General features: G+C 40.5%; 2 protein-coding genes across 2 annotated transcripts; both read right to left on the bottom strand.

The window, feature by feature from the left end:
* Positions 1 to 4,495: 4,495 nt before the first annotated feature.
* LOC115816422 (GTPase IMAP family member 7-like) lies at positions 4,496 to 17,132 on the bottom strand. Its single transcript, XM_030779376.1, has 4 exons — positions 17,047 to 17,132; positions 16,511 to 16,638; positions 11,266 to 12,042; positions 4,496 to 4,746 (listed from the first exon to the last, which is right to left on the bottom strand). The coding sequence occupies exons 1-4, from the start codon at positions 17,130 to 17,132 to the stop codon at positions 4,496 to 4,498; spliced, it is 1,242 nt and encodes a 413-aa protein (XP_030635236.1).
* Positions 17,133 to 22,135: 5,003 nt separating this feature from the next.
* LOC115816421 (myeloid-associated differentiation marker homolog) lies at positions 22,136 to 23,047 on the bottom strand. The gene has a single exon (XM_030779375.1). It carries the CDS (start codon positions 23,045 to 23,047, stop codon positions 22,136 to 22,138), a length of 912 nt encoding a protein of 303 aa, XP_030635235.1.
* Between the last annotated feature and the right edge of the window lie 576 nt (positions 23,048 to 23,623).

The raw sequence follows: 23,623 nt of genomic DNA, 5'->3' as shown, positions 1-23,623 counted from the left end.
ATGCTGACAACACATTGAATGTTTACAACACATCGAAAATGGGCAAATATTCGAGTCTCAGCATTGTTGTAAACATTCTCATTTTAAGCTAACAGCATTGTCCCTGTGCGACTCTGCAGCTGCCCTACGCGTGAACTGCCTAATTTAAATACCAACGCCTAATTTAAAACCAAATTAAATCTGGGATTAAGGTACGTGAAACTTTCACTATGGCAAATGCTCAGCCTGTTCAGTGTGTCGAGTGCAGGATGTTTAGCCATTCTTCCTCCGTCATTAATAATAGCTCTGTTTGTGCTAAATGTGCATTAGTTAGCTCCCTGACGGAGAAGATTGTAGCATTAGAGATGCGCATCCAGATGCTAGAGAGGCTTAGTGAGAGTGAGAATAGCCTAGTTCCTGTAAAAGAAAATCTGGATGGCTCAGGAAGAGTTAGCAGCTCTCCGACTCCGGCACTAGAGCCCTCACAGCGGGGCGAATGGGTGACGACTCGGCGGCATAAGTGCAAAGCCAAAGCTAACGCTAAGGCTAGCCCACGAGAGACGCACCACTCCCCACTTCACGTGTCAAACAGGTTTGCCCTCCTCAGTGAAACACCCGCTGAGAAACCTGAAAGAGCTCTGGTTATAGGAGATTCCATTCTACGGCACGTGAAATTAGCTAGACCTTTAGGGGCACCAGCAGCCTTAGTTAGCTGTATACCGGGAGCCAGGGCGCCGGACATAGCAAGTAATCTTAAAATGTTAAGTAAGCACAGGTTTTCTAAGATAGTTTTTCACGTGGGAGCTAACGATATACGCCTTCGTCAATCAGAGGTTACTAAAAGTAATATCGTAGAGGTGTGTAAATTAGCGAAGGCAATGTCTGATGCAGTAATATGCTCTGGCCCCATCCCAATCCGGCGAGGCGATGTAGTTTACAGCAGGTTATGGTCGCTGAACTGCTGGATGTCCAGGTGGTGCTCTGACAACAATGTGGGCTTTATAGACAATTGGAATAGTTTTGAGGGCAAGGCTGGCCTCTTAGGGCGAGACGGTGTCCATCCCACTCGGGAAGGTGCTGCTCTCATTTCTTGTAACATAGCGCATGGTCTCAGAACAGTTAATCCGTGACAATCCAGAGCCAAGGCCAGGGAGCAGGCAAAAAGGCTAAACCGACCGTCTGCTAGCTGCACAGAGTCGTCACCCAGGTTAAACTATATTGAGACTGTGTCTGTTCCCCGACCTATACGAAAATGTAGAAATACTCAGAGAATTTGTTCTAGTAATCTAATTAACATAGATTTAAATCATACTGAATGTACCGCCAGCACCTTCGATCTAAAACTAGGACTGTTAAATATTAGATCTCTTACTCCTAAAGCGCTCATTGTCAATGAAATTATTACTGATCAGGAGTTTAATGTACTGTGTTTAACAGAAACGTGGATCAAACCAAATGAGTACGTCGCATTAAATGAAGCTAGTCCTCCCGGATACAGTTATATACACCAGCCTCGTGTAACTAGCAGAGTGGGAGGCGTTGCAGTTATTTATAATGATAACCTAGGCATCATACAAAAACCTCTACATAAATTCAATGCGTTTGAAGTTCTTTATACAAACATAACATATGTAGCCACAAAAAATACCCAGTCTATCACACTAATAATTATCTATAGACCGCCTGGGCCGTACTCTGAATTCCTCTGTGAATTTGCAGATTTTATCTCAAACCTTGTTATTTCTTTAGACAAAGCTCTAATTGTCGGAGACTTTAACATTCATTTTGATAACCCACAGGACCCTCTGAGAACAGCATTCGTGTCCATTCTAGATTCAGTAGGGATTAATCAGACGGTCATAGGGCCCACTCATAATGGTGGCCACACCCTCGATCTTATACTAACACTCGGACTAAATGTAGGAAGTATAGTCACATTTCCACAATCTGAAGCTATCTCAGATCATTATCTTATCTCATTCAAAATGTTTCTTAGTAATAATATATGCAGCTCGCCACGCTATCGTAATAAACGTACGTTTACGCCAGCTACTACGCAGAACTTTATCAATAATCTCCCAGAGTTATCAACTTTGACTGGAACAATGTCACACCCCACAGAACTTGATCATGCAACTGAATCTTTAGAGTTAACATTCCGCAACACCTTAGATAATGTGGCCCCACTTAAAAGGAAAATAATCAGAGAGAAAAAACTAGCTCCCTGGTATAATGAGCACACACGCGCCTTAAAACTTACCACTCGAAAATTAGAACGTAAATGGCGCCAAACTAAATTGGTAGTATTCCAGTTAGCATGGAAGGAGAGCCTCCTGAGCTATGGAAAAGCTCTTAGTGCCGCTAGATCAATGTATCTCTCCACCCTAATAGAAGACAACAAAAATAATCCTAGATTTTTATTTGATATCGTATCAAAACTAACTGGGAATAAAAGCACCTCGGAAACAGGCACACCATCAATGTTCAGTGGCGACGCATTTATGAATTTTTTCAATAGCAAAATTGAAAATATCAGGCAAACAATCCAGGCTATAAATTTTAAACCAGAAAATTTGATCACTAACACTGTAGACAACAATATAACTATATCAGATCAGCGATTAGAATGTTTTACTCCCCTTCAGGTGACCGAATTGACCTCACTAATTTCTTCATCAAAATCACCAACTTGTATACTAGATCCCTTACCTACACGTTTCCTTAAGCAGATACTGCCAGTAGTCATCGAACCGCTTTTAAAAATAATCAATTCCTCCCTTAGTACTGGCTATGTACCTAAATCTTTTAAACTAGCAGTTATCAAACCCCTAATTAAAAAACCTGACCTTGACCCCTGTTCATTGTCCAACTACAGGCCAATATCTAACCTCCCCTTTATTTCCAAGATCCTAGAAAGGGCTGTAGCACAGCAGTTATGCTCATACTTACATAAGAATAACATCCATGAACTGTATCAGTCAGGATTTAGGCCTCATCACAGCACAGAGACAGCACTGGTTAAAGTTGCAAATGACCTCTTACTGGCCTCTGATCAGGGTTGTGTCTCCTTGCTTGTGCTACTTGACCTCAGTGCAGCCTTTGACACCATTGATCATACCATTCTCCTTGATAGACTAGAAAATGTTGTTGGAGTTAAGGGAACGGCCCTCTTATGGCTTAGGTCCTACTTAACTGATCGTTATCAGTTTGTTGATATAAATGGTGAGTCCTCTGCACATACTGAGGTAAAGTTCGGAGTCCCGCAAGGTTCTGTTTTAGGCCCACTGCTTTTCTCTTTATATATGCTACCTCTAGGTAATGTTATTCGTAAACACGGTATTAGCTTCCACTGCTATGCTGATGACACACAGTTGTATGTCTCAGCGAAGCCAGACGAGAGACACCAACTTAACAAAATTGAGGAATGTCTAAAGGATATTAGGCACTGGATGCTTACGAATTTCCTCTCACTCAACACTGAAAAAACAGAAGTACTTGTACTAGGATCACATGCAGCTAGGAGTAAGCTTTCCGACCACATAGTTACTCTGGATGGCCTTTCTCTTTCATTAGGTGCAGCAGTAAAAGATCTTGGTGTAATTATTGACCCCAGTCTTTCATTTGAAGCTCATGTAGATAATATTACCAGGATAGCCTTCTTTCATCTTAGAAATATTAACAAGATAAGAAATGCATTGTCATTTCAAGATGCTGAAAAATTGGTTCATGCTTTCATTACCTCTAGATTAGACTACTGTAATGCCTTACTGTCTGGATGCTCTATTAGGTGTATAAATAAGCTACAGTTAGTTCAGAATGCAGCGGCCAGAGTTCTTACTAGAACCAAAAAATATGATCACATCACCCCTATCTTATCCACACTGCACTGGCTCCCAGTCAAATCTCGTATTGATTATAAAATCTTACTATTAACATATAGAGCATTAAATGGTCTTGCGCCACAGTAACTGCGCGAACTCCTGGTCTTTTATGATCCACCACGCCTACTTAGATCAAAAGGTGCAGGCTATTTGTTGGTACCTCGAGTTATGATGGCTACAGCAGGGGGCAGAGCCTTCTCTTACAGAGCCCCACAGTTATGGAATAGCCTCCCAATTAATGTTCGAAGAGAAGTGATACGGCAACAGCACCAAAGGAAAGGGAGGAAATTGCTGACAGAGTTAGTTGATAAGATTATCAAATTGTGTAAAGTAGTTATGCTTCATTCAATATTTAAAGCAACTTTTGAGAATTTGGATGTAATTTTGCCTGCATTGCACACTATAATACTGAATGCATTTTATTTTTTTGAATCTGATGTAACTCCAGTGGTGTGAAACGCACTTAGCAGCAGGTAAAGTCCATCTACATAAAGTCCATCTGGAGAAGCAAATAAAAAAGGGACCTCCAGAAGGACAACATACAGCTTCCCTCACAGTCAGGTCATCTCGGTTGTCAGGAAGGTGGCAGGGAGGTGCATCATCTTGTCTTACAACTGTAGGAGAACATCTTTCTCCTATACTGTGGCAACATTGTGTAACACCACACTTGCTACAATCATTTCACATGACCTCTCTGGACTGACTCTGAGCCCACGCGGGCACTGGAATCGGACCTTGAGGATGCCGATGGTCATCTCTACCCTGGCTCTTGTCCTGAAGCGGGCCAGGTTGTAGCAGCTCTGTGCTCCCGGGTCAGGGTACAGGGTCATTAGAAAGGGCAAGCAGAAGTGTCCTCTGTTCCCAAGGAGTATACCATCATATTGTCCTATAATCACATGATAAAATAAACATATAATCTAACACTTAACATAAAAAACTGTAAAAGTAAGAATTGAAGCATCCATTAGTATCTGAAAAGTAACTTACCCTGTTCAAACCAGTTGAGGAAAGTGGACTCACAAAATACCCTTGAATCATGGACAGACCTTGGCCATTTGGCTTCCACATTTTTGATGATGTGGGTGACATCACATATTGTCTTAACAATAGAGAATGTGTTGCATTATAATTGGAAATGAATATTTGATTTAGACTTGAACCTTTGTTATTACCTGCACATTAATGCTGTGAAAAACGTTCCTATTCATATAATCTCCTTCGTTCACACTTGGAGCTTTAATAGGAATCTGTGTTTCATCAGCCAATTACATTTGGAAATCCTGAAATGTTGGAAAATGATTATTCATTGTTGAAACTGCTCAGTACTTAAACCAATCACATAGATTTTTACAATATATTGTAGAATTCCTCTAGGATAACCTTTACTGCTTTATGTCTCGGGAAAACAACAAACATGTGCAGAAAGTGACTGAAATTGCTGGTACGTAATGCAGGCGTGGTCGGGTTTAGGTTAACTTAAACAACCTGCCAATTTTCAGGTTAATTTCAGAGTATAAGTTGTCATAGCTACTGAACTGGACTCACCCCTATCTTTCTATCTGGAATCGAAAATTCTGGATTTCCGTTAATTTTGACTTAAAAGATCTGATTAATTCGCAAATCCTGCTTTCTGGAACACAACCCTGGAAACCCCCCCAGAAAATCACTGAAATAATAATAATAATAATAATAATAATAAATGTTTCGCGACTCACCACTGTGGCAAGAACACCATTAAGAGGGCATAACACTTAACCCCTATACACAGTGAAATAGTACCGTGGGGATCCCCCGCCTTACCTGTCCTTCTGCCCATGGTAACCAGACACAAACGAAACCAAGACAAAATCCAGAAAATGAAGTCAGTAAACAATAACACAAAATCAAACACGATATAGGCAAGTTTGTAGATAGCAACACATGAAAAGCACAAAGGGGTCAAAACGAGATTGGAATCTGCATGCTATAAATTGCCTTTTTCGCGCCGCCATATTGGAAAGCAACAAGGGGTAAACTTACTTCCGATCAACAATGGCCACGCCTGCAAAGATGTGGGTGTCTCTCTGATATTCTCCAGATGTTTGGGAAATCTACCAAAATTCCAGCTCTCACAAGTGGATATATATTGCAAAACAAAATGATCCAAACTGAATCGTGGATATAAACTGTTCCATGAACAGTTTAATTTGAATTATGACAGTAATGTCAGCTAGCTATGGAGAGATGGCTAAGGTTAGATCAAGCCACCTAGCAGCTTTTAAATGCACTTCAATAAAGATGTGTAATCAAATTATCCAATTGTTCATTGTCATAACCTATCCCATGATAGTTTAATATTCATTCATGTTTGTTAATTACGTGTTCTTTTTGGTATAGTGTCTAACGTGGTAGACTCTTTCAGTGTTAATGACAAACACACCTTCCTGTGTGGACCAAACAAACAATACATTAAAGCAGCACCAGCAAGGACTCTTAAGCTAATGAACTAGCTACCTAAAAGGCACGCAGAAACCTTAGGGAAACAACAGCCAAGTTGGCATATCGAACTGTAAAAAGTTTTTGTGTATATTTATATATAAATACAAGTCTCAACATTTCCGTAAATGTTCTAGTTTTTTAATTAAGAGCATTTAATGATAACGTGACAATTACAGTTTAGGGGGGAAAAAAAGACTACCGTGGAAACTATCGCTCTTTTAGTTTTTTTTCTTCCCAAATATTACTGCAAAATTAAACATCCAATTCAACAGATTGAGTAAATGGAAAAATTGAGGCACAATAACTCAAATGATTGATCAAGAGCTTGTGAATTGATCAAGTTTTTGTGAAGTATGCACAGAATCAATTATTTGCTAATTTGCTATATCCTGTGGGGTTTCTGAAAAAATGTTTTTCCTGGCCCCAGGCCTAGGCCGTGCAATGATTGGGAAAAAAAAAAAAAAAACTGGTTCGAAGCCTGAAGTTTTTCTTGATGATATGTATGAAAAAATACACTCACACATTTTCAAAATGCAAAATAATGACTTATTAGATAACTTCACTTCAGACTGGTAGGATTAAATGTTTCTTGATTAAATCTGCAAAGAGAGAAGGTTGAATCAAAAGATTAAACACTGAAAGTAAAACATTTTTTTCTGCCAATGCAGTAAAGTTCAATTAGCAAAGCACTCACTCTCACTCACTCATTATCTAAGCCCCTTATGTGTGGGCAATAACATAGAGGGGAGGAAAGTGAAAGTCAAGCTTATATCGCAGGCCAGCAGGGTGTGGTCTTCTTCATTTCCTGTTATGCTCAGCAGATAAAAACACTTCATTATATAAATAATGGAAGTTCCCCTGACAGTCTTGCGCACTATAGTTTACAGACATAGAGCAGGGCTCAGTGAAACAGGCCTACTCAATTCCTGGCCCCAGGCCGAGGCCATGCAATGATTGGGAAAAAAAACTGATTCGAAGCCTACGGTTGCATATACCTGGTCTAATATCATTTTTGGAATAGGGTGTGTATGGGACTATTTATGTTAACTGACCAGCCACTTTCAGTAACTGACCCAGTACTGCATGAGACAGAGCATTGATAAGAATAAATCAAAACATCAAAATGTTTATTCAGAGACTCTGCCACTTTTAAATAAAAGAAATGCATTTTCGCTTCCAAGAGCATTGCTTCATACACAATGGAAACAACTTCATTTAAAATTCAACCTTAAACTTGTATCAGCCATTCTCCATTAGTTCAGATGTCCATAGGACCACCATATCTTATAGATCCCCCAGAGGCCAAAGCCCCATCCCTGGATGCCACTTACATGCATCAGCCTTCACAATATCACTTCAGACACCCTTCTTATGCAGACTGAGGGGACATGTTCTGATGTGTTTTTTCTCTGTTAAGTGGTAAAATACCTAGTTGGAGCCAAAGCAATCATTTAGTCCATGCTGAAAAACAGACTCTCATTTATAACCCTAAATAATATAGTCTGAGAGACCAATAGACAGAGGTGGAAATACCATGATTTGCTTAAGCAGCTGTGTGAAAAACTTGTATTTTGAGACTCTGTCATCTGTCCTGTTGAAATGACCTGAATATTGACAACCAGTTCCCCTTCAGCATCAGTAATCTTCACAGAGCCCAGGGTACACAGACAGGAACAGGTCAAAACTGCTCTCATTAAGTGGAAAACAGCTTCCTTTACACACACAGACATGCACACACACAAATTAGTTCATTAGAATGTGTATTTAATTTGTACAGCTCCTGTAAAATTGTACTCGTGTTATTATGTGAACTATTAGTGTAATGTTGCAACTGTCATCAGTCAGTGGGGAAAAAATGCTTCCTTTACTTTTGCAAGCATGCACATATCTGCATGCACACATTACAATTTACAATTTACAATTTAGCATTTAGCAGACGCTTTTAGCCAAAGCAACTTACAATCAGTGCATCAGTCAGATTCCTAATACCTCATAAGCAGACATTGCTAAAAAGACTGAGCGTCAATTTACTCCTTCATAATGTGCCCTGGAATTCTTAGACAAACATAGATACAATACAAGGTTTTTTTTGCTTTTTTTTTTAAGGAAAGGGAGGTTAGGCATTGGGGGATAGGTGGGTTCTGAAGAGGTGGGTTTTCAGTTTCTTGTGGAAGATGGTGAGGGATTCCGCAGTCCTAACTGTATGAGGGAGGTTGTTCCACCATCGAGGGGCAATGGTGGAGAAGAGGTGAGGTTGTGAGGAGCGGCTGCCGGGTTCCCGGAGTGAGGGGACCGTCAGCTGACCAGAGGTCGTAGAGCGGAGGGTTCTAGTAGGGGTATACGGAGTTATTAGGGACTGAAGGTATGATTGGGTGGAGCCTCTTGTTGCCTGGTAGGCCAGTACCAGTGTCTTGAATTGAATGCAGGCAGCTACCGGAAGGCGGTGGAGCGCAGTAAGCAGTGGAGTGACATGAGAGTGCTTAGGGAGGTTGAAGACCAGCCGTGCAGCAGCGTTCTGTACGAGCTGGAGCGGCCTGATGGCACAGGTTGGCAAGCCAGCCAGTAGAACGTTGCAGTACTCCAGGCGGGAGATGACAAGCGCTTGGACCAGCAGCTGGGTCGACTGTTGTGTGACCCCACACACACACACACACACACACACACACACACACACACAGATACATGTACACTCAAGGAAATGAGTGACACAATCTCACTTTACTGACTTTGGTGTGCAGCCCACTTGTCTGCCTTGCAATCCACATCTGGCTGATTTAAGGGCTTCTACCAATAGCTTTAGCTTAAAACTAAAACCCTAAAACACACATACACTTGATCTCTAGGGCTTATCTAATCAATAACATGTTTCAATGATAATGAATATTAATACTGATCTTACCTGAGATGTTGCTGAGATGATCAGTGAGAATCTGACTAAATACAACTGTTTCAGCTTAAAGTTTGTCAATGTCACCATGACACTACTTGCTGGTCGATGAGTGTAGCATAATACTTCTGAACAAAACACCCTTGTGCCTTTCATATAACAAAGAGACTTTTTTAATATCCATACTATATTTTATGACAGTTAGACAGACAGACAGACAGACAGACAGACACACACACACACACACACACACACACACACACAGTAGAAATCAGAACATGACAGCTTCGCAGGGTGATAAAAGTCTACTACACTGAGTGTTACGTGCGGCGCACTATGTATTTTATTTGTGCGTCTTGTTTCGTGTGTGTGTCTCTCTCTCTCTCTCCCCCTCTCTCTCTCTCCACAGGTACCCAGCGGTGGCGGGCTGGCAATACCATCTGGCCTGATGTTGTGCCCTGCCCCTCTCTCTCCTGTTCGACCAACCAGGGAGGGAGTGCCCCTCGTGGTTCAGCCAACCGGACGCGGAGCGCCAACATTTAAACGCCACTGGTTGCCGTTTGCCTTTCGTGTATTTTCGCTATTGTTACAAACTTGCCATTCTGTGTTCGACCTTGTATTCTCGTTAATTGACTTTGTTTGTGGATTGCGCTCTGGATTTGATGTTTTGGTTATCGCGGGGAGACGGACAGGTAAGAAAGGGGATCCCCGCGTTAGTGTTCATGCTGTCTAGGGATAGGTTAGAGGCAGGTGCCACTTTTGTATTTCGGTTTCTAGTTAGTGTAGTCAGGTTTCCTTTGGCTCTGCCACCTTTTTGTTATGTAGTTCAGTGTGTGTTTTCCGGTGTAGTTCAGGGTGGTTTTTGTTTTACTAGTTTCGTTTCTTTGGCACCGTCTGCGTCCTCTCCCACCTTTGTTTGTGTTTGTAAATACTTTTGTAAATATCACCTTGTAAATATTCTAAATATATCGTGCACTTCCTTTTACAATTCCCCGTGTCCGTGTTTTCCTCCATCACCACACCGTCCCAAAACCAGCACAGGTGGTGGGTCCTTTATGCTACGTTCCCCTACATACCCCTAGACACCACACTCCACCGGGGACGTAACACTGAGTTACACTATGTTTCTACAACATGGAGAACCGCCTTTTAAATTTGCATTGAATTATTAGTAGAGAATGAATGGAGTCATGAGGTCACGGAGCTGTGAAAGGCATGTTTATTTGGCCACACTACCAATAGAAAAACATGCATACATTGATAACAAGAACAGCAACACTGACTATATTCAAACTTCTCAGAAATAAATTCATGGTCATCTTTAGCACACTCCAACAGAATGATAGAAAATTCATTTCATTGCTGAACACCAAAACAGTAATATACAAGTCTCTGCATTAGTGTAAATGTTCTAATTTTAAGCTAAAAATATTTAATCATAGCATGGCAATTACAGTTTAGAAAAAAAGAAAAGACTACAGTAGACATTGGTGCTTGTTTTCTTCTTTTCCCCGTGAAAATGATTGCAACATTAAAGCAACAAATTCAACAAACTGAGCAAATGGAAAACCTGATGCACAATAGCTCAAATGATTGATCAAGTTTTTGTGAATTATGTACAGAATCAATGATTTTACAATTGGTTGTATCCTGTGGGGTTTCTGCATTTAGATGGTAACTTATAAGCCTTGTTAAGAACATCTTTTGCATTTTCCCATTTTTTTTGTGCTGCGATCTTTATGGCTTCACTCACAGTTTCTGCATCTTCTGCTGCTTTATACCCCACCACTCCCCCTCCTACTGCTCCAGCTAAGGCAGCTACCCCAAAAACCACACCTGCAGCTATACCTGCCCCTGCTCCAACTCCAATCTCAGCTCCAGCCTCTACTGCTCCTGCTCCTGCTCCTGCTCCTGCTGCTGCTCCTACTACTGCTGCCCCAACTACATTTCTTACAAAAACTACGTCCCTTTTTCCACTTGAAAGACCTCTGATGAAGCTTACAACTGCACCTACTGAAACTGCAACTCCAAGAAATGCACCCAGCAATACCCCAGTTGCTACCCCTGCCAACATTTTCATGAACTTCTTGAACACACTCTCTTCGGCCATTACTCCTATTTCAACGTCAGAAATGTTTCCTGCTACATGTTCTCTTATTCTATTTCTCTCTGCTTCAATTTCTTCCTGAATCCTCTGCAGCAATTCATTGGTGTAGTAGATACCACCATTCGCTCTTAACATTGCTTCAATAGTGTCCAGTAGATTCTGTACCTGAACACTGTTGTTTCTGTACTCATCTTGTTGTTGATTCAAATACCTATTGTCAATCACATGACAGCGTCCCCCACACTTATCCACAAGCTCCTGTACAGTTTCACTCTCCCAAACAATGTTCTCAATGGTTTGACCATCATTGAGTTGATGACCATGAGTGAAAAGAACCACTGAATATTTGAGTGCAGCTTCCCCAAAGGTTTCTGTTATTTTTTTCACCACCTCTTTCTCTTGATCTGTGTATGTTCCAACTTTAAGTACAATGAGAAAGGCATGAACTCCTGGAGCACACTGAATGAGACATTCTACAATTCTACTTCTCTGCTCATCATCTGGAAGATCAGTGTCAAAAAATCCAGGTGTGTCAACCACTGCTGCAGGCCTCTTGTGTATGGTCCCTGATTTTGATTCACATTTTTGGGTTGTAGAATTGGGTGATAACATGGCAATGAATGCTTTTTCGTTCAGAATGGTGTTGCCGCTGCTCTTTCCATCCCCTGTTTTCCCAAGAAGCACAATATGTAGCTCTTCTTTCTTAGACCCTGTAAAGAGAGTTATCTTGTGTGAGCATATGTTTTTCTGTTTTTCACTTTATGCTCTGTAGGACCACATCAGACCATGAAGTCAAGAGGAATATTACTCCCTTAACCAAGCAACCACTGATATAACTGTCCCAATGGTGCTGTTACTCTCAAATAGTGTGTACTGTAGTATTCTTTGTCAAATTAAATGAGCCTGCTTTTTTTTAACCAGAATGTTCACATCTCAGTCACCTCTTTGTCTCCCTCTACAGGCTGTCTGTTGTCAAATCAGGTTCAGGACCATGACACTGGCCTTCAGAATGACCAGTGGAAATACACCTGTCTACACCCAATCTGAAGTCAAACTGTTTGGCTACGGTGCCTGTTCACATCTGACTGAGCTGTCAGCAGTACTAAACGTGTGTGAGTTAAGGTGTCAAGCTCGTACCTTTTCACATCTAGCTCCAAAATAGCAAAGGGATTTGCCTCAGTTCATCAGATGCTCAGACACACTGGAATATGTCAAAAGAACGCTTTCAAGTCTTTGATTTCTTAATGACTAACTGCACTAACCTCACTTTACATGTTTGTATTTATGCATGTTGTGTGAATTTAAAAGAAAGAAAGAAGAAAGGGGGGGGGGGGGGGGGGGGGAGTAAAAATAAAGGAACTGGGGCTCATTGAAGCTCCTTAACCTAAAATGGTCCTTGGATTGTTTTTTTTTTTTTTTTTTTTGCATTAACTCTTGGATTACTGAGATGTCTTCTTTTGAGCCTATATGCTATGCTCTTTTGTACATTACTTTGGACAAAAGACTAAAGGTAGATGTTAAAGTAAAATCTCTAAATCTCTACTGTAGCTTTTTCAATGCTGCAGATCATCTGTGCCATTGTGCCGCCCCGTTTATAATCTCATCTTCTCTGAATTATGGGAGATTTGAAAAAAGATGTGTGTTTGTCTAGTGGATTTTAAATTGCCTTTATTTTCCCTCAGATTAATGCTATAACATCTGTAGAATACAATCTAAAACAGATTTTAGATCATGTTGGATGTAATCCATTAGGATTGCATAGACCTACCGCACAGTCATTTCCAAAATAACTCACTATTTATACAGAGATATTCAGTCAAAAGGCAAACATTGTTTTTAAAAAATGTCCCGTTATTTCAAAGGATTCAGTGGGTTTAGTGAGTTTAGTATGTTCCTTGATGTGAGAGTGTGTGTTTCACTACAATATATTTGAATGTGTCTGATGAATGAATAAATGCAAATGTGCAGTATGTTCTACACATTCTGCTCTGAGGTGAGGCTGAAACTGAAAATACACCTTATGAAATACACAATATTTCTCACTTATTATCTATGCTGCTTTTCCTAATTAGGGTGGCAGGGGGTGCTGGAGCCTATACCAGCGGTCATGCGGTGAAAGGCAGGGAAACACCCTGAACAGGTTGCCAGTCCATCGCAGGGTGGAAAGACAGACAAACACACTCCCAGCTAGGGGCAATTTAGTGTCTTCGCCTAGCCTGCATATCTATGGACAGTGGGAGGAAACCGGCGCTCCTGGACGAGAAAACACAGGGAGAATATGCAAACACGGAGAGAACATGCAAACTCCACACAGAAAGAACCCTGGCTGGGAATCAAACCTGAGATTCTCTTGCTGTGAGGCAACAGCACTAACCACTCTGCCATTGTGCCACCCCCTTTATAATTTCATCCTCTCTGAATTATGGGAGATTTGAAAAAAGATGTGTGTTTGTCGAGTGGGTTTTAAATTGCCTTTATTTAAATTGCCTGTTATAACATCTGTAGAATATAATCTAAATACAACCCCGCCCAGCCAGGAATTGAACCTGAGACCTTGCTGTGAGGCGACAGCACTACCCACCGCGTCACCATGCCAGCCCCACAGTATTTCTGAAGGAGTTTTTCATCTTGTAAATATTGTTCCCCAGGGCATGCTACTTTGCTAAATTAGAAAAAAGGGGGTACCACCCAGTGGCACTATGACACAGGGAAATGAAAAAAAGGAGGCTTGAGTCTTTCTTCCTGAAGAGGAAATTAGCTTTGTTTAGCCTGATATATTGGAACTCTGTCAGCTGTCCAGTTGAAAACTACCTCATTATTAATGAAAAAGACTAATTCCCCTTCAGCAACAGAATTAGTCAAGTGCACAGAGAGTACATACCGTAAAGAATAGAGGTCCTGGAGATTTTGGCAGTTCAATTCAGGTAGAAATTGTCCAAAAAAATAAGAAATTGTCCAAAGAATTCAAGGATCTTAAGGGTTGAAACAGGTGTACACTGTGTCTTATTAATCACCTAACCAAAGAGGCAAGTTAAAACAAAATTGGTCTTTGAGTATGAACTTTGTCTTATCAATCAGCTATCCTAATTTAAAATAAGACAAGCCTGATACCTCTGGCTACACTTCACCAAAATGGTGACGTCCCAAATTACTGTCTGTACCACAAAATCTTAAAACATAGAGACAGATATCCCGAAAACACCAGTAAACAATCCCGAAACACACATTTACTTCAAACACGTTGTCTAACAACAAACACACAGTGAAACTTGCCCAACAGAGCAAAAGGGGCAGGGCCAACGACCACTCTCCGACGCAACTGGATCAACATAAAACTGTCTGGAATTTACTGTACATGTCATATGTTTTCAATGCAATTGTTATATGTAATACAACTTGCTGTGCATAACTTGCAATACTACTATCCCTATACTATAAACACAAAAATAAACAAATCTAAATAAGTCTATAGTAAAGCTTGATTGTGATCAAATGAGACTCCCTGGAAAAAGATGTTATGGCACTTTCCTGAATAAATATTAGGGAAAGCAGTTGTCACAATTTTCTTTTGCTTGTTGTTGAAGACTTTATGTCAATTCCTACGTACAGATCTTTCAACGTCAAAATTTGGACGTTGATTTGTAAGTACTGTGTTAACATTTTTACAACCATTAGCACTAAACGTTGTTGAAACAACAACTGACATTATTGCAACCACATTTCAACGTTGAAGGTCGGTCATGTGCCTTTTCCTTGAGCTCGATGGAAAACGTCATGAGGTTAAGGAAAGATGGGAAGGAGAATTCATAAGGACTTAGGAAAAGACAACCTGAGTCCTAAGAGCTAAGGGAATCCGACTGCACTTACACTAGGTTACGTAATCATACGACGGCAGATATTATTTCCGTCTGCCGCGGTAAAAGTACAATGTTCCGAAGATGGATTATACTAAAAGTGCATCTTAGATACTTCGCCCTGAGTGCTCTTACCGTGTTTATTCATGCGGGCTAGATAGGCGTGGACAACCTGGTGAAAAATGTTACTTCATTACCAAAGTTGGAACTGAAATAAAAGAGGCCTATAGGCCGATAGGCTACCAATCACAATAGTGAAATGAGTGGTTGCTCACACTCACCCTCCTGTCCACTCATATTTATCAACACAAGTCCCAGTATGATTGTATGAAAATAATTGTTAAATTTATGCAAGATAAGCATAACATGTTAGACCTACAAATCTACTATTCTACATATAATCATTCTTAAGCTTCAAATTTGTTAAATTAAAAACATCATCTGGCTGTAAATATCCCTTTAATTTGTTTTGCAATTACTAAGGCTTGTACTTAGTACCAAGACTTACTTTTAATCAGAAATAGTTGGAAAACTGTTAGTAAATTACTTCAGTTCATATTGTGAATTTTAACTGTTTTCTGTTAAGATTTTAAGTAAGAATTCATGAGCACTACGCAGTTTGTGCGAGAAGCCCTTTTATAGTCAGAAATTGTCAGAAACTGTTATCTTTTGGAGAGCATATACGTCTTGTGACCGACACCATTTTTTGAATTTACATGTATGGGATCAGCAAATCATTAAATGAGAAAACTTCAGTGAGATAATCTTTGTCTCACGTCAAGGATACGCTTTACACTGTCCAACAGTCAGTGTTACATTCACATAATCGTTTGTTTTCGTGAACAGCTGAATGGTGCGTCACTTTAAATGTTACTGCCGCAAAGAATTGTAGGGGCTAATTTATCTCCTTTCCTTTCAAAAAGGATGGTCTAGTGTACCCTCTGCTAAAGGAGATAGGAGAGGAAGCATTGAAGCACCTTTCCTTAACATTTAAAGAATTTGACCAGCTCTTATGGCTGACACCTGGATACTTCCGGGTCATTTCACTCAGTTAGGAACCTTCTTCAGCAAAAAAGACTATTCGGATGCACCCCATGTGTGAAGGATGACCTTGCATCACAGAATAAGAGGCAGGACAGGTGCTGTGCGATGCCAAAGATTGTAGATTTTATTTGTTTCACACGGTGATTCTCCAAGTGATGAGGGTCCCAAACCAGCCAGTAAAAGGTGCCACCAAGCCAAAAAAACAAACAAAAAAACCCTTTTCCTTCAAAAATGAAAATAATAATAATGACAATGGGGAAAAAAAGTATCCCCCACTTACGAGCATCAACAGCTTTCCCAAGTTCTAGATTCACCAGCTCAATGACAAGGCTCCTCCAGCTCTCCTCACATCTCACTCCCCTCTGTGTGAACCGCCCTGGGGTTTTAAGCCGGGGGGAGAAACCATTTCTAATTGAAAAAAAATAAAATAAATAACTTTAGAGACACAAAAAGAAAGAAAGAAAAAGAAACATACAGACACAATCGCTTATGTAATGGGGAGAAGGTTTCCCCCTAATGGCAAGCTCTTTGTCATACTTTTACCTTGGGAACGCCCACTCAATTACCCAATTTTAATTCCATTTTATAAATAGCCACACCTCATCCAGTTGATGAAACGTTTTCTTGGGTTTCCGGTGCTGCGGATGGTGGTTGTTTTTATGAACGGTCGGGTCGCGAGAAGTTTTAAGTAATGTCGTGGCTTTGGTCGAGCAAGTTTTACCATAGGTAAGTGCTGTGCAGCCATTGATTATCTGAATGAGGTTCATTGCGTTAGCTAAACAACCAGTGTTTTGCAGGATCCCTGATTCTGCTCACCTCGTGGTTCGCTGGTAGTCCAGTTCGAGGAGGTATGTTTTAAGGTTAAATGAGTACCTCACGTTCGCCAACTTGTTACTTACCATGGTTTCATTTAAGCTGACCCCGTTTTATAGAGTGGTTGCTCACGGCGGCATAGCATTACCCTGTGGCACCAAGGTAAACTGTATTGAACCATCTATCAGTATATTTTATTGAATGGACTAAGTTTTAATCAGAGTTTCGCTGTCATAGGTTTACATCCACTGCTGTTTTGCCTCATTGTTTTGCCTTATTGCTTTATTTACTGTTTTGCCTTATTGCTTTATTTACTGTTTTGCCTTATTGCTTTATTTACTGTTTTGCCTTATTGTGTTGCTTTACTTACCGTCTTGCCTTTTGTATTTGTGTCGCTGGCTTTACTGCTTTTGTTCGCTTGCTTTATTGTTTCTTGTTTTGCTTGATTGGATTTATTTCTTTGCTTGTTTTACTATTTCATTGTTTTGCCTGCTTTACTGTGTTTGACATGAGTTACTGTTTTTTTGCGTTATTTTGTAAACCAGCTGCTCTCTAGTATTTAGTTCGTTTTTTCTGACTGATGCAAGTGTTCAGCGTCTGGAGGTCGTGCTGAGGGGAATTTTATCGTTGGGTTCCCTACTACTAACCCTTGCCACTGCATGCTTAATTGATGTGCTTTTCTTGCACCTGACCTCTGTTTGCACCTTCTTTGCAGTGTGGGTGTGTGTGTGCGCCGTGTATGTGTGAGTGTGCATGTTCACGATCACGTGTGGCAGTGGTAAGTAGATCCTTCTCCAACCAGGTAACTCCACCATTAGTCCCCTCAGCAGCTGGCTTAGCCTGTTTTCGGTGCCCCTCTTGTATGACATTCTGGTAACCTCAGTGACAGTTGTAGGCAAACACTTTTTTTATTTTTTATTGGTTTATTAAATAGTAAATTAAATTTAGTATTTGAATAAAGTTGCTTCTCCTTGCATGAACTCTCTTGCAGCTCTTTCTCCTATTACAGCAATTTGAAATAAACTTACTCTGATACTTAACCACATCTCTGCTCTTGCTTTCGATAAAGGACCTGTGCAATACTTACTGTTTACCAAAGGATTAGATATAAAACTATTTCTTTGGGCGAAATTCCCAAAGTGGCGTTGTCGGTACATACATTATCCCAGGGGGTGCCCTTTTCCCTACCCATCTACCCTGGCCTCCTCCTCGCCTGGTCACAATCGGATATGATGCTGCCTGTTCATAACATGGTTATCACAATAACAATCTGTTTTATAAGCATCAAATGATTGAATTTAAGAGTATAAATATTATTCATTTCATTATTTGAGTTCTCAATTTACAGCACTTTCTCAGCAAGTGCAGGTATTAAGTTTTTTTTAGACCAGTTGAGACCAATTGTTTCCAGTTGAAATAAATGGCAGACAACACCAGTTACATCCTATTGGTTTAAACTGGGTGGAAAATTTGAAGCAGCCACTGACCATAGCTCAGTTGGTCTAAATGGATTTTAAATGGTTTCAACTGGTATTCTTAACTGGGCAAAAGCAATAGAATCTGAAAACCCAACTTGAACCAGTTGAAACCAGTCCCGATCGTTTGAGACCAGTTCGTTCCAATAGACTAGCTACTGGATTTTCAGCTGGAATTTCCACTAGGGCAGGCTCATCGCTATGGAAGATCCACGATGCTAAAAGACTTTCCCGGCACCGACACACAAAGTCTCGCTCGCCGTCTCCTACTGCCAACCTCGGTATCTCCGGTCTCTCATACCTGAACGTGTCTGGGGCTGCTCTTCCTCATCCGTTTTCTCTCCTTCAGTCACTACACTTTTGTGTGTAAGTAACTCCACCAGAATATCACTCAGTTCTTTTGGTTAAGCATGCCTCTTCATGAGTAATGCCTCATACTGTGTAATGCGTAGCTGTTCATTCATACATACTTTAGGTTACGAGGATATTGTTATTGTCTAATGTTAGTAGTTTGTCCTGTGAGTAGTTTAGATGCTGTTGCATGTGTGTGTGTATAGTGGATGTGTCTTAATTCCACCTGATTTCCAATTTATTCAACATTAGATTCTGTACTGTCTGAATTTGATCGTTGTAATAAACATGTACGTTGGTATTCCTACGCTTTGAGTATGCGGCACATTATTTCCAAGTTACAGAATGTGGTGATCCAGGAACTTAGCTAGAGGTATTGAATTCGAAGAGTATTATTGTATTACAGATACTCCTGGTCAAATATTACTCCGATACAAGTAAAAGTTGTTCAGTTAAATTCTTGAGTAAAAGTACTGGAGTATTTGCTTTTAAAAATGCTTAAGTATTGAAAAGTTACTTTTTTTCTTTTTAATGTCAACGTTGTATTGTAACAATGCATTTACTGAGCCTGATGACTCAAACAACCCACTGAATCCACTCACTTGCTTGTAGAACCTGTAGAACTAAAAGCTTGTGGAATATGCAACAAAGCCTATAGAGACACAGTTGAATCGAATGCTTCCTCTATAAGACAGTGTATAGATTCAGTGAAATAGGCCTTAGGTTAACTCAGAATGATCTTAAAAGGATAAAGACGTCGTTATGTTGTAGGATAGGTTCATTTTACTTGAACTAAATAGCATTGCCTGAAATGTGAAACAATTGGATGAGACCCCCCCCCCCCCCCACCTACATCCCATTGGGACCGAGTCCTACGTGAATTCACTGCCTTCGCATGACCTTACTAATAATACTGTGTTTAACTGACAAGACTAAAACATATATTTCTAAAAGTACTTTTGTCAGTAACGTTAAATCAGCATTTTCGCTAGCTATTAGTATGGGTCAGCAGTGGATTCACACAGGAACCATTGTTATGTCCCAAATGGTTTTACAATGTGTTAACAGAAGCAGTTGTGGTCTGCCTCTGTCACCAGATTCGTCACACATTCACAAATATATTAATCGTGATTTTCAAGTCGCATTTCATATCCACTGCGGCACATATGATTGTAAGTGAGCAGTGAGCACTGCATCACAGCCACCTATGAAAAAAGGTAGGCAAACACAGAGGGCGAATGCGTACGGGAAGCAGTACTGCTTGAAAACCAGTTGATTTCAGAAATCTCAAACATGGACTTATGGTATGGCCATAGGTGCTCTGGTGAGAAACCTTTATCTGTATCATCTTTATCTGCCGTAGTAGCAGGCATCAGTAAAACCGCCAAGTTCAGTTGTTAAAAAAATGCAGCACGCACTTGACTGACAGCACCGGGGTAGTTTACTGTGATTGGTTTTTCTGCTGTGACGCACAAAATGTGGCCTGTCGCATTTTAGAAAAGAAAATTCGTCCGCTGACTTCAAAGCTAAGCTTCAAAGTAATGAGTAACGAGAACCTTCATAGAAATGTAGTTGAGTGAAAAGTAAAGTAGTTGTCTTTCAAATGTAGTGGAGTAAAAGTCATAAGTTTCCAAAAAAAAAAAAAAAAACATTCAAGTACAGATACTCGAAAAATATACTTAAGCACAGTACTCAAGTAAATGTACTTTGTTACTGTCCACCTTTGATTATTGTACTTGCTACTTTAATGCCATTATTTCTTATCTGTACTGCTAATGAAGAGTTATTCTGAATAATTTCTAGGTTCAGTGTTCAGAGCGCTGAGCTCTAAATAGTTTTTCAGAATATTTGTAATTTCACTGGGTTCAGGCTCAGAAATAAGATTATGGTTACAGCTAAGTGATATTAGTATTAAGTCTGATATTCACAGTGAACCATTAACCAGGCTTTCCTCATACCATTGGCACGACAATACATACATACATACAGTTAGCTAATGTTAGCTTAAGAACAAGATGTAAAAAAAAAAAATATGTGGATAAGTGAGAGGCATTCCTTGTAGTTCTTATATGTTAGCGTCGTCTTGAAAAGCCCTCAAACATAGTTAGCTGTTCGAAAAACTAGGCTTCATTCATCATACTGCAGAGCCACAATGACAAAATGTTACTGAAACGCAATCTTTTCAACCTCCTCTCTTCAAATGTCTTGTGGTTAGATGATAGCGTGCTGCAATCAAAAAAGCATACTTAGACAGGAAGTACTTTTCAGTTAAAAACTACCTGATTACATTAGGAGTCACTCAATATTCTCTCTATTTGAAATTACATAAACAGAATGGCCCAGTTATATTGAAAACAGAATGGCCCAATTATATTGAAAATATTTTACCTAATATATTATTTAAAATCTACATGAGCACATAATCATGGTTGCCCCACTCAATAAAATGAAAACTGATGTTTGTATATTTAAAGCAAATAAATCAAGTTGAAATAACTTTTATTTGCTTTAGTTATGCTAATCACAAATTCGTCAAGTTGAAACAACTTATATTCATGAATTTCCATGTATTACTTGAAATCTTATGGTAGAAAGGGCATAAATAAGCCAATAGTTCAACCAACTAAAAAGTCATGTAAAATGCACTAGAGTGAATTATGTTTATCCGAGTCTCATGGGACTTGGTTTTCAATTGTTAGTGCATGCCTATAACTCCAGGATTGTTGTGCTATTTCAGGTGGTTTACCATTTAAATGACAAATAACCTCTCATTTATATTTACATGTTTACTGAATGAGCCACTTAGGCCTTGTGCCACTGTGTACTTGTATCACTTATATGTGTGATGTGCCTCATTCCCAGTCACCTCCAGCACCCCCACCCCCACCCCCACTACCCAAACTAGAACAAGCGGATTTGAAAATGAACTAATGCTGCAAACACTGGTTGTTCGACCAAGTAGGCTGTAAAATGTTTCAGTTAGCTCTTCAGTTTTAGCATTGATGAGTTAAAGCTAGATTAAATTTATCTGTTAAATCCAAATATTCAAACTGGATCACTGACAGCTGTAGCAACTACCTACTCAAATAAATCAAGTTCATCTAACTTGATCACATTAAATGTAAGTTACCACAGTAAATTACATTCATTTCATGTGTCTTAATTTTGTTAGATCAACAAAATTACTTAGCTTTGAAGGAACATGATTTATTTTCGTGGAAAAACTGTCCACAATTAATTTAAGTAGATGTAACATTGCTTTTTTTTCAGGGTTGTACCAGTGGAGCTCTTTCTTCGTCTCCTCCTCCTCCTCCACTTCTTTTCCATGGGCAGGGAGAGTGGGCCAAGTCTGCCACATATATGAGGAAATTGAGAGCGGTGAGCACAGCTATGGCCACTAGTCCAGTCTGGTTGTGTTCATTAGGCTTCAAACTAGAGTGATGGATGTCGAATTTGAACACGGGCCAGATGATGGTGGCCGTGAGGTACATGACGACGGCCAGGAAGGTGTACACGGACAGGAAATGGGGGAAACGCAGGCAGCACGTGCACTCACCCATGCAAAGCACCACGATGGCAGCCGACAACACAAAACAGATGCAGTAGACAGCCATGCACCACTTCAGGGCGGCGTGCTGATTGTATGACACCGGGTTGCTGATGAAGACGAAGATAACAGAGGCCACGAAAGTCTCGCACACCTTCAGGAGCCCTGGGACTGTGGCCATGTAGCCGGCCACCTCTCCCGGCTTAGCCCGGGACAGACTCACCTCTCCCAGGTAGGCGACGGTGGCCAGGCAGGAGAAGACTGTAGCAGCAATGCGGGGATTCCGAATCTCTTCGTGAGAGCTGAGTCCCTTGAGAAAGTTCCAGGGAAACATGATGGAAGCGGAGAGGCAGAGTAAAGAGGCGTAGCAGGCGAAGGTGATTGGAAAGTTGGTCCAGGAGACAGGGATTCGGGTCTGGAGGCCGAAAAGTTCCACCAGCAAAACCAGTGAGGTACCGGCGAAGCTGGAAGCCCAGCAGAAGATACACAAGTCGACCTCAACGCAGCTCAATGCCTCTCCATGTGCTACTACACTGAAGGCCACACAGGTGAAGATCAGAGCTGCCACACGCAACCACAGGAGGCAGGAAGACTGCAAAACCACTCTCAGCAATTCTTGCACTGTTGCCATGATGGGATAAGTTGTCCAACCACAGAAGACAAGAGCAGTCTACAATCTACAACGGCAATGTGACTGTCCGATATCTTCAGCGCCTCAGGAGAGATCTTGAATTAAATCTGCGAAAGAATCAACATAACAAATTCAAATGGAAATTTTTGGTACACTAAGCACACTGAAATAAAGAAACAAATGCCATGCAAAGCTACTGATTACAAGACCTCTGATACATGACAAGGCAACATAAACGTTTTTTTTAAAAAGTCGTGACCCTCTGAATCACTGCACAGCTCCATGTGATCTCTGAACTGTTTTCCCCAGTGCACACATGGGCATAAACCTACACAAACAGATGCATTCACAGCCACAGTCTCAGTTTACTGACAAGTACCTCCAGACCTCTAGAAAACACACACTGCCTGCACAGAACACAATGAGATTGTTCTTGTAAAAAAAGGGTGCCATACAAGGTTAAACCGCCACTGCTGACAAGGGATATGAGACGTTTATAGCTAGATGATGTTTTTAATTCAGCATTTTTGAAACTTAAGAATGATGATATGTACAGTAGTAGATTTGTAGGCCTAA

The sequence above is a fragment of the Chanos chanos genome, chromosome 7, assembly GCF_902362185.1.
Source record: "Chanos chanos chromosome 7, fChaCha1.1, whole genome shotgun sequence".
NCBI classification, from domain to species: Eukaryota; Metazoa; Chordata; class Actinopteri; order Gonorynchiformes; family Chanidae; genus Chanos; species Chanos chanos.
This window is presented reverse-complemented; position numbering and strand designations above follow the sequence as displayed.